General features: G+C 46.4%; 1 protein-coding gene across 5 annotated transcripts in view; it reads left to right on the forward strand.

Moving 5' to 3' along the window:
• OTUD7A (OTU deubiquitinase 7A) overlaps positions 1 to 12,523 on the forward strand; it is a 213,244-nt gene that overhangs the window by 133,911 nt on the left and 66,810 nt on the right. For all 5 annotated transcript variants that reach the window (XM_088789316.1, XM_074318359.2, XM_088789319.1 and 2 more), the window contains one exon: positions 9,646 to 9,828. In XM_088789316.1, the coding sequence (XP_088645442.1) occupies positions 9,646 to 9,828 (183 nt within the window). The remainder of the gene's footprint in view (positions 1 to 9,645; positions 9,829 to 12,523) is intronic.

Consider the following 12,523-nt stretch of genomic DNA (forward strand, 5'->3'; position numbering starts at 1 on the left):
ACCGAGTCCTGCTGCAGCCAGAATGATGCCAGAAGCGGTGCTGGTCTAGAGCTTCCAGAAAGGAACCAGTCCTGCCAACACCTCCACTTTAGCTTTGTGAGACTCCAAGTGGAGAAACCAGCCGAGTTCACTAGACTAGGCCCACAAAACCACGAGGTCATAGATGGGAGCTGTTTAAGTCACTGTGTGTGTGGCGATTTGTCACGCAGCAATAGGAAACTACTATGGAGGGACTGACTGGAGAAGGGCATGACACCCTTCTGGGTGTGAGGGACGTGGTGACACAGGTGGGTGCACTTGGCAAAAGTCATCGAACTGAGCATTGGTCTGGGCGTTCACTGCACTGTGTGTAAACTGTGCCACAAATTTTTTTTTAATTAAAGTTTATTGAGGTGGCAATTGTTAGTAAAGTTACATAGGTTTCAGGTGTACACTTCTGCAATACGTCATCTACATATCATATTGTGTGTTCACCACCCAGAGTCAGTTCTCTTTCCGTCACCATATATTTGATCCCATAGGAAGATGAGTTAGTGCCATTTGCGACAACATGGATAGATCTTGAGATTATTATGCTAAATGAAATAAGTCAGACAGAAAAAGTCGGGAACCATGTGATTTCACTGACATGTGGTATATAAAACTGAACATTTTGAAAATTAAATAAAAGGACGTGGGAACTTTCTTTCTGTGGCTGCAAATCTGCCAATGCTCTCATCTCTCTCAAAATAAAATCCTGCAACTTGGGGGTGCCCCACCCTGCACAGGCCACCTCGCTTACCCACAGCCTGTGATACGACCCACTGCAGGGTTTGACCTTGCTCCTCTAATGACCGACAATGCTGTCCTCCAAAAGCCATAGGACCCTGACAGCAGTGGGTCTCTCACCTTATTAGGGAACAGCCTGGTGCCAGCGTACGAAAGCAGCACCCGGGAACCCTGTTGAGTGCACGAGCCGGCCTCCTGGGGGGGGGGGGTGCAGCCTCCTGGCCTCGGGCCCCACCCAGCAAGGTGGGCTCTGTACCTGTACTGAGCTCTATCCCCGCCCTCACCTGCTTCTCCTGGGCACTCCACCTTCTCCACCAGGCAACCGGGGAGGACGGCAAGCACTGTTCCCCTGAATCCCACTTCCTACATGGTTGTAATTGGACTATTTTGTAGACATAGGATTCCATTGAATCTGAACGAGCAGAAAATGTCGTAGGAATTCAAGCAGCCTTTCTTTCTGTCATGTGGACTGGTCAACTGCCCGCGGTGGCTTTTTCACTGTGCTCTGGGGTCTCTGACTCACTTTTGGGGGGCCAGTCATCCTCCAGGGCCCCCTTGCTCCCCAGAGAGGAACCTGGCTGGGTGGGAGGCCTGGACCCCATGGCTGCAGCATTCTCATTGCTGGCCTTGAGGCACATAATACGGTGGGAGGGGAGCGATGGGACACCTTGGTAGAACTGGATGGACAGCGCTAGAAGGATTTCTTAAGCAGGCACAAATTACGACTCCTCGTGGAGGCCAGGCTGGCAAACAGCCAAGCGACATAAAGTGATTTATTTCTCAGATATTCAGGATTCAGTTTGATTTGTTTCAAAAAGCTGCCTCGGGAATTTTTAACTGAACCAATTTCACCGCAAGGAGTAGATTTCTTTGTTAAATGACATGTGGACCTAAGGCCCAGAGGTAGAATTAGAGGACACACACGATGGACAGCCGCCCACATCACAGGAGCAGAACACACCTCAAGTACCGGGACCCAGTGTCTCATTAGGACAGTCGGCTGACTGTCTTTGACCTAATGGAAGCCAGGAATCAGACATGTCATGAAGCACCATTTGACAATTAAAGCCCGGGGTCCTTGCTTTAGTCGATGGAGCCACTTACTGCTGATTGCAGAGAGTGAGAGCTGGAGGCTGGAGCCGCGAAGATGGTTTGAGCCACAGATTGGGTCTCTTCCTGCAACGTAGGTGTCCACCTCCCCTGAAGCAATGGCAGGGACAGCGCTGCTTGGATGCCCGGAGAGTAGGGGGTGTGACTGGGTATGAGACAGCACTTTGAAATCAAGTTGTGTATATATATATACACACACACACACACACACACACACATATATATATATGAGGTCTGACAATTCAGTTCGTAAACTTGTTGCAACGATGTTGATAACCTTTTTTGATGTCAGAGGGATTATTCATTATGAATTTGTACTAGCTGGACAAACAGGTAACCAAGTTTACTATTTGGAAGTGCTGAAAAGGCTTGTAAAAAAGACGACCTGAACTTTCGCCAACAATTCATGGCTCTTGCATCATGCCAATGCACCAGCTCACACGGCACTGTCTGTGAGGGAGTTTTTAGCCAGTGAACAAATCACTGTATTGGAACACCCTCCCTACTCACTGATCTGGCCCCCAATGACTTCTTTCTTTACCCGAAGATAAAGGAAATATTGAAAGGAAGACATTTTGATGACATTCAGGACATCAAGGGTAATACAATGACAGCTCTGATGGCCATTCCAGAAAAAGAGTTCCAAAATTGCTTTGAAGGGTGGACTAGGCGCTGGCATCGGTGCATAGCTTCCCAAGGGGACTACTTCGAAGGTGACCATAGTGATATTCAGCAATGAGGTATGTAGCGCTTTTTCTAGGATGAGTTTGCAAACTTAATTGTCTGACCTCATGTGTGTGTGTGTTTGTGTGTGTGTGTGTGTGTGTGTGGACATACACACACATACCAAGGTGCCAAAAAATGTATACACGTGGACACTTTGGTCAGCGTTGCTCAAGCAGTAGTTCGCCGTAATCAGAAGTGTCTGGACGCTGATGGGAACCACTTTGAGCACCTCTGGTAATTGCAGAAGCCACACATGACTTGTATTGAATATTACAATTTTAATAGTTTTGCTTTCTTAAAATGTGTATACATTTTTTGGCATCCCCGGTATATATGTTTGAAAGACCCACCAGAGTATCATCTGGGTCTTTTCTGATCCAACCCTACAGCCCAGCCCTGGTGACCCCTCGACAATGACTGCTGATGGCCCTTGCGTGTTGGCTCCTAGCTTGGTTGTTTCTTCACTGCAGGCTGAGGCCCTGGGTCCAAAGCCTGCCAACCTCCCATTTTTACCCATCCAATTGTTTTAAACATAGCCCAGATGGGGAGATTTTAGGCATTTGTAACTTTCCTGCTTTGCCTTCCCTCCGAAACCTTCCCCAGCATCTGCTGGCCATTGATAAGGTAGAGCCTTCGGCTGTAAGACCCAGGACCTCTCAGACACAGGGAGTCCCCGGCCTGCTGCAGGGACACCCCTGGATACAGAGTCCTTCTCCCCTTCCCCCCCCTTCTGAGTAGAGACCCCCAGGTAGCCTTCAGACAGTCTCCTGCTGAGAAAGACTTATCACAAGCAAACCTGTCCAAGCATCGCCCAGCAGAGTCTGTGAGTGTCACTGCCACCTCGTTGTCACATCTTTTTTCCTTGACCAGCACCCAAATCCCTGGACCCCAACACCTCTGTGCAATTGGCTGGGCAGACGGTGGTTTGCAAGCCTCTGAGCCTCTGTGTGTGCTGTTCCCCTTTCCTCGCCTGCCTCCTCCTCTGCTGGGACGTCTCCTCCCCTCGCTCACAAGTGACAGGCGTGCGGCCCTGTGCACACCCCACCCTCTGCACACACCTCTCAGCCATCCCAGCCACGACAGCTGTTTACATGTCTGTCCTACCGCCAGCCCGGCGGGCTCATAAGAAGCACAGGTGGGTCCTTATTCATATTTCTGTCGTCAGTGCCCAGGGAAAGACACCCACACAAACGGGGTCTTTGTCAGGATTGGTGGATGAACCAGGCCTTTCCCCCAGGGCAGCAGTGGGGCAGTGTCCATGTTTCTTTATCTGCTATAAAAATGGTTCATCATATATTTGCATCCCTGTTTAGATTAATTGCATTGAAAGCCTACACATCTGGACATATTTCAAAGTTACACTTTGTTTATAAGCTTGGGAGTGTGTGACACCCAGAATAGAACGTCTCAGACTGCAAGTACATATTCGCTTAAATGTTCATACAACAGTTAAACTACTTCATTTGTGGGAGAAGTCAACAATGAGTTAGTATCCGCCATTGTACGGAAATTGCTCTTCTTTTATTCAGTTGATACATATACATGACCAAATTGAAGATTTTCTTTCCAGAATTATTTTATCCTTTTACCATAAAAATATACTAATTAGATTATATTTCACATCACTATGATGTTGGCAATTTCAATACTTAACTCTGCAGATTAACATAAAATAGTCACCCCTCAGTGCCAAAGTTGGCTGTTTTAATTTACTTTTCTCTATTATTTAACCAGTTGTTTGAAATGGTTGCATCGTAATTTATTTGAGCTTTGGATGTGTGCATATTTGTTAAAAACAAAACCAAAAGAGAGCCAGTGAGTAACCGAGACAAAGGAATCCCGTCCACCAGTCATTCCAGTAAACTCAGGCCCCGTGGATATTTTAAACATTAGATGAATTCATGGAAGAAAGTTAAGGAACTACAACAAAGGAAATGAAAGTCACTTGTGGTCCTCCCCTTTCGAGAAAACTCCCAGAGTGTTTCGTGCTCCTTCTGTCAGGTCTCACACATCTGTGCATGTGTGGATGTGTAGACCCGTACGTACATACATGTGTATGTGCACATATGCAGACAAGTACATACCCAGGATTTCTTGTATCTGTAGTTCTCAAATGTTTGAGGTAGGGCAATTTACTAGGTCCGCTGTCTACAAGCAGAGACGTCATCTCCCAGGTCCCCTGCTCATGGACATGGCCACGTCACAGGTCCCCACAGTGCAGGGGCAGTGACAGTGACTGCACTTCCAGGCCCCGTCATGACCTGTCTCAGGAGATGAGGTTTGAGGAGCGACCGCTGTGAAGTGTGGGAGAAACGTATGCTCCGCCCCCTCTGCCTGGTGCCCCCAGGGCCACCTTGGGAGGCATGCGCTGCAGAAAACACCTGGGTCCCTAGGTGATTGTGTGGGGGGAGCCACCGCGGGCCTGGCCGCCCCCAGACACTGTGTGTGAAAGGAACAAACCTTTCTCTGTGAGATACTGATGGTGGCAGGTGTGGGGGGGAGTCTGCTGACTAGCACAGCTTAACCGACCCTAACTAATACACCATTTTTATTAGATACTGAGACGATACAAAATAATATTTATCAAAATTCGTTATAAAGATAATGCACTTTTAAAGCACCCAAATTTAAAAGGGGGGAGGGATGGAATTTGTCATGAACTTTGAAGTCCCTTGAAGGTTGTGATAGATAGATAGATAGATAGACAGACAGACAGACAGACAGACAGACAGACAGACAGACAGACAGATAGATAGATAGATAGATAGATAGACAGACAGATATATATAAGGTACAGCTATAGATACAGGTACAGTATAGATTTCTATTCTTACTCAAAAGGTAGGACTGTAAGTATTTTACACCTCCCTTATTTCATTCCCTAATGTCTGTTAGGGACCTTTCCATGACTATTTCATCATAACATTATTAGATGGAAGGTACTATAATTTATTTAATAATCCCCTATAGATGGACACTTAGCTTGTTTCCATTATTTTACTGTTATAAATTGTGTTGCAGTGACTGCATTGTACATGTCTCAGATTTATGTGTATAGGTATTTCTGTAGGATGAATTCCCACAAGTGGGGTGGCTGGGTCACAGGATAAATGTGCTATAATGTCGATGACTGCTGGGAAATTGCCTTCCTTGGGGTTCTGTCATTGTGCACCTCCACCAGCAAGTGGGCGAGTGAGCCTATTTAACCACAAAGTTGGTAAGCAGGAGCATTGCCAACTTTTACATTTTCATCTCTCTGATGTGTGTAAAATTGTTTCTCGGTATATTTCTACTTTGTATTTCTTTTGCGAATGAAATTAGCAGATTTTCAGATGTTTAAGGGCCATTTGTAATTATTTCCCATGAACTCTCCATTCACGTCCTTTGCCATGTAGCTTTTGGGTTATTAATCTTTTTCTTCTTTTTCTTTATTGAGATCTGGACAAAACACATACACACACACACACACACACACACACACACACACACACACGCACACACACGAGAAAATAGTTTGTAGCTCCTGTGCCCAGATCCTTTTCTTGGGGGCCCAGGCACTCCTGCCAGAGTGGAGAGCGGCCACTGATGGCTCACAGCTGAGTCACTCTTCAGGCGTTGTCCCCAGCAGCCAACGGACATCACTTCACCAACCTATAGAGTCCATCTGGGCCTTAGCCCATTCCCTCCCTGAGGTGGTAAGGCCCCAGGGGAATCTGCCCTTCCTGTCACTGTGACATCTGTTGGGACTCTCCAAAGCTTAAAATGGAAAAGATGCAAAGGGGCCTTGAAATGTATGCTGTCTGGGCACCAAAGCATTCCGCCAGGCCACCAGGGACCCACTCGTGTCCATCGTCTAGATGTTGTTTTTAGATACAACCTACACATCCCACCCTCCAATGCCAAGCTGACCAGTGGGGCACCCCACTCAGGGCGTCTGTTAGTCACCATTTACAATTCTGTTTTTCCTGAGCCACCATCTTTGGAACCGTGTAAAGCAGGAAGCGTATCCTGAGCGCGTCTGACTCCCCAAACAACTGATGGTTTTGTCTGCTGTCTGTCTTGTTTCCTTCCCACTTCAGTGGCCTCTTGGGCCTATCCACACTGAAGTGCTGACTCCTGAGGAATTCTTAGAATCTTAGCAGGGAGCATTTAGGAGCTAGGCTCCTGGAGCAGTGCTCTCCCTCCCCTCCCCTCCCCTCCTCTCCCCTCCCCTTCCCTCTCTTCTCCCCTCCCCTCCGTCTTTGCTCTTACCTCACACCCACAGAGTCGATTTGGGACCAGGTGAGGCCCAGGTCAGGACAAGGATGCTCGCTGGTTAGGATACCAGGCAGGTGTGTAGCGAAGGGCGCGTGCGTACAACGCTGTGCTAGAAGAACACAGGGGAGGCATGAGCCAGTTGGACCGTCAGCAGAGTGAGAGGCCACTGGGGAGGAGAGCAGAATGGACGGGTGTGGGCACAGAGTCCCAGAGAGCAGTTTCCAGGCTCTATGCCTCACGTGGAAAGGTGCTGGCTCAGGTAGTAGATGGCCATCAGCTGAGACTGGTTGGCCATTAGCTGTAACCAGTTAGCCACTGGCCACTGATATAACTGCCATGACTGCGCTGGTTGGTTGGCAGGCAGAAAGGTGGACGGCAGATTGGGGATCGTGTGGATCCTACTTTGTGTGCTTCTCACCCGGCCGCCAGAGAGACTGGGGTACAGGAAGACCCCTTGTCGGGGTGCAGGCAGGTGTTTGTTCCCTGAGTCTGCAACCCAGCTGCCAGCGAGAACATAGTGGTATGACTCCCCTATCCATGGCTCTGTGGGTGTTCCTTTTTGGCCTCACCATAGCCTGCATTCTTAGCGGGGAGCGGGAGCTGAGACCCCACATGACACCCGCGTGACAACAGGCCTCCCCTGGTGGCTGCACACGTGCCATCTCGGTGTTGTCCCAGTTGGTCCTCTGACAGAGGCAGGCAGTGGGACCGCACCCCATCCTGCGGCGCTGGCCCAGGGAGGTTGCACGTGAGAGCTGTATGCTGCCTGCACGCTCGGGCCTGGCCACCAAGGGGTGGGAGCTGTGGACGGGACTCTGGGGACCAAACAGGCACAGCAGGACAGGCTCTTTCCTGTGGGTGGGTGGGAGGCGTGCCGTGGGGAGGCAGTGGGCTGCCCTCAGGAGCCGTGCCAGCTATGGCTCTTCCAGGACCAGGTCTTGTGCCCGGGCAGCCCTGCAGGGGACATGCAGCTCAGTGGAAAGACCCAGACTGCAGGGCTCACATGCCAGCACCATGACGTGTCCAATGGGGGGCAGCAGCAGATGCCGTAGCACTCTAAGCCTCGTTTTCCACTTGGGACGTGCCAGAATAATGCCTGCACCCCATGTGGTCCCAGCTATACCCAGAGCTCCTCAGAAGCTCTACGTGAGCTGTTTCTCTGCTCTGCTGCCCTCTGCAGCCAGACCTTACCCACCGCTGTCACTGCTACTACGCAGCCATAGTGCAGTGGCTGCGTTTTGTGGTAGGAACCAGGGGTGGCAGTGCCCCTTCTCCGCTCCCCTCTCCTTGACCTTCCTCCGGACAGGTTTGAGCTCCTTTGGCGTTTCCCCCTCAGCCCTGCACCTGAGTGAGGTGCCACCAGGTTGTCGCCCCTGTGGGGGCATAATGGCCCTAAGGACAGGCCTTTGTCCTTCTCTTCTTGGAACTTGTGCCCTGGGATACAAGTGCCTGTGTCACAGTCACCACCACTTCGACTCAGAAACGGCAGGTTTTGATCAAGAGGTAGTATTTGTACATGTGACTGTTCGTTCCCCTAAACCAGCCCTGGCGTGGCCACCACCCCACCCCCACGCCCAAGGCCACCCCCCATTACTACTGCTAACAATAACGGAGGGTGAGGTATGCCACTCCCCCCACCTACTGTCACTTATAGAAACCCCACGAGCCCTGCTATCTTTTTATAGAGTGATCTGGGTGCTTTAATTTGCTTTTCTTATCCACTGAGATGGTGCCAAGATGCTTCTGTTGGGTTTTTGTTTGCTGACAGAGGGGAAAAAAATACGATTAAATTGTAAATGACCGTGTGATATAATTTAAGTATGATGATTGATAGTTTCAAGTCTGCCCTAGAAAACAGTAGAAAGACCGAGGGAAGATGCTCAGATATTATTTTATACATTCAAAGCCTCGTTCTACTGTAGACACACGTAATTCAGCATCTAATTTGTCAACATGATTAATATCTGCAATTCGCAGCTCACCGGAAGACGATAAGATTTTATTTGTTCTTTCAAATGAAAGCTGGGCGTTTAATCCCTTGTCTTTAAAAAGTGCATGATGCCCAATTGAGTGGGATTTCGTGTGTGATGTCTGCTCCCTTCCTTTAGAGGTCCCCCGACCCTCAGTCAGGAATCAGAGCCCCCATTCTGAGTTCCAGCCCCCACAGAGCTCCCCTAGTGCTGTGAAGGGTCTGCTCCAACTCTCAGCACCCATCCCAATGTTGGAGGGCCCTGCTGAGCACTCGTGCCGGGTCTGCCTGGCATCTCGCCCCATTCAGTGCCCAGGCTCTGAAGTCTGCCTCTTGCTAAGGCCGTCGCACAGAGGACCTCCACCAAGTGTCTGCTTGTCCCATATTAAGCTCAAAAAAAAAAAAGCCCACAGAACAGTTGAGAATGTTTCTTATTCATTTTTTTACTGACATTTTGCTCTCCTCTGAGAGTGAGCTCTACAACTTGGTTTTTGACAGGGCTATGGCAATTAGAATGTCGTTTTGAAGTGTGTGTGTGTGTGTGTGTGTGTGTGTGTGTGTGTGTGTGTGTGTGTGTGAATCTAAAGTCTATGAGACTGGACGCATCACATAGTAGGTGGACACCCTCCGTGGGTGTGAAATTCTACTTTTGGAGATTACCCCTAAAGTCATGGTATCCCTTTGAAACCAAGAGCTACTGCTGGAAAATTCTTCATGACCATGCTAATGAGAAACCCTTCTTTGCAGAGTTGTTTCCTACAATGAGCCCGTCATGTGCCTTAATGCTAGAATCCCTTGTCATCTCTTGTCCACAGGCAAAAACTGGGACCTGACAGCTGCCCTGAGTGACTATGAGCAGCTCCGACAGGTGCACACAGCCAACCTGCCACATGTGTTCAACGAGGGCAGATGTCCCAAGCAGCCCGAGCGAGAGCCACCCCAGCCTGGACAGAAGGTGGAGCGGTCCTGCCTGCAGAGACAGGACGATGTCGCTCAAGGTACCAGCTGAGGGACCAGCACCCTGGTTTGCTGCGGGGGTGGGGCTGGGGGTGCAGGAATGGTGAGGTCATCACCTGCCAGCTGCAGGCAGGTCAGGCTCTCAGTGCCTCGTTCCTCAGACTGAGCTGGACTGTCCTTGCAGCTTCCATCCATGCCTCAGAAAAGCAGGAGAGAGTCCAGTTCTCTAGGACCCTGGGCGATTATAGGCCCACGTACTCATACGCCTCCTGCAGTCCTGCTTTTTCCAGGCCACGCATCTCCAGTTCCTTCCATTCCTTCCCAAGTAGCATAGTTTCCAAATCTATTCAGCACTGATGTTCCTCGTCCCATGGGCTCCGTTTGCTCTTTGCTGTTTCTTAATGACAGAGTAAGACATGCTACTGTAACAAAGGAAACAGTCCAAAGATATGTACAGAAAACCAAGTTTTCTTCTCCACACCTCCCAAACCTCCCGGAGTACTAACCAGTGGTTATGTCCTGGTCTGTCTCCCTCCTCTGCTCTCACTACGTTTGTCAAAATATGAATGCATCAGAGCCAAATGCACACAATACTTTGCAGATTGCTTGTTTTGTTGACTAAAAAAGTCACAAACATATTCTCCTAATATTTTATTCCATGGCATATAAGCCACACCTGTGGTAATGCTTATTCTGTTTTTTTCTTGGGTTTTGTTGTTGTTTGTTTGTTTTTTTCTGACACTACAAGCAATGCTGAAATAAGCTTTCTACCTGCAGTCTTACATACTCGTACTTTCATTTATGTGTGTTAGTATTCTCAAAGTGGATTTACTGGGCTGACACATGTGTGGTTTTTATCTAATAACTTCAGGATTTCTTTCCCAGACACATTTCTGCTCGCCATGTGTGAAATTGAGGATTTCTCTTTATTCTTACCAGGACTGGATGTGCTCACAATGGTTTCATGTTGTTTTTCTACTCTGAAGAGTGAAAAAAATGTTATTTTAACTTTCATCCTGTCATTTGCTTTTTAGCCACTTGAATTTCCCCTTCTGTACCATGCCTGTTCACATACTTTGCCCATTTTTCTCTTGATTTGTTTGCACTTTTCATAGCAATTTGTAGCATTCTTTGTAATTAAGACCACAAACATTTATTTTATATATATATGTATATATTTCTCTCTCACTTTAGAAGGTCTCCGAGATACAAAATTACTAGCATATTTTCCCATATTTGTTTTTAAGTTTTGTCCTTAGCTCTTTTAATCGATTTGAAATTTTTATAAATAATAGCTCAGGATCTAGTTTGGCTTCCTCTGGATCAAGAGTGAGTTAGTCTAGCATGTTTACTGAATAAAGCAGCCTTTTCCCACTGAACTGAAACGCCACTTTGCCATACATTAAATTCCCAAATATATTTGGACCTGTTTCCAGACTCTGTCTGTCCATCCATGTAGCTGCTCATCCTGTTACACTTAACTGAGGTAGTTTCATATAGTATTTCTCTCTCCCAAGGCCAAGTCCCTTTATTGTTATTCTTTTCCAAAAGTGTTTCACTACTTTTGGATATTTATTCTGCCATATAAGCCTTAAAATTAGAATTCTGATTGGAATTGAATTGGATTTTTATTTTATTTTAGGAATAATTGACATATTTTAATATTGTGTTCCCATCCAAGATCACATATGCCTCTCCATTTATTCAGATTCTGTTAAGACTTTAGGCACAGAGAAAAGCAACTTATTTTTTGCTTATTTATCTTTAATCTAGTCATTACATAAATTCTCTTATTAATACCTTGTTATTAATTCTCTTATTAATACTGATTATCCTAATGTCTTGGCTTTTCTAAATATATAATCATAGCACCTGAAATAATTTGATATTCTTCTTAATATTTACACAGTAATTCCATTCCTCTCACGTTGCATGAGGTCAACCCTCCAGAACTGCTATGAATGAATGTTGTCTTTGTTTCCCTATGCTCAGTCTTATTATTCCAGTTGTATTGGAATCTGTATCTTGGATTTTTTTTTATGCTTACTCTGTTGTTTACGAGAGCTACAATTGAGTTAGAAATTTTAATGTACATTATCTGTTTCGTCTGTTAGTTTCATCCTTTCCACTGTTTTGAGCTATATTGTTTGGCGCATATGTGTTCGTAATTGTTAGGTCATCTTGCTCTACTGTTTGGTTGTGTGTGTTTTTTTAACCAATAGGGATAGAGTGTCTCTTTGTCTCATATAATGTTTTTTATCTTTAAATCTGTCTTAGTTGTCATTAAACCTCTACCCTGTCTTTCTGATGGTTCATATTTGCCTGGAATGCCAGTTTTTCAGCTGTTATCTTCAACCTTTCCTTGTCCTTTTATATCAAATGTGATTCTTGTAAGAAATTTATCATCAGATATTATTCTATTATTGATGGGTCTCTTGTTTCAAGCAGTGAATTTAATCCATTTATTTTATTCAATTATTGTTATATCTGTGCTTCTTTATGTGATGTGTTTTATTTGCCATGCTTTTTTTTAAATATATTTCTCTCCTTTCCTTTATTTGCTGGCTAATTAAATTTTTCTACTGGTTTGAAAGTTATACATTCTACTTTTATTCATGTTACAGTTACCCCTATTCCATTAAAACCTATATTTCAATTTTCTCCCTATTATTTTTTAAAACTTACAAACAACTACCATGTTTCCCCGAAAATAAGACCAGGTCTTATATTAAGGTT

The sequence above is a fragment of the Rhinolophus sinicus genome, chromosome 13 (assembly GCF_057876585.1).
Source record: "Rhinolophus sinicus isolate RSI-liver-muscle chromosome 13, RSI-T2T, whole genome shotgun sequence".
Classification (NCBI taxonomy): Eukaryota; Metazoa; Chordata; class Mammalia; order Chiroptera; family Rhinolophidae; genus Rhinolophus; species Rhinolophus sinicus.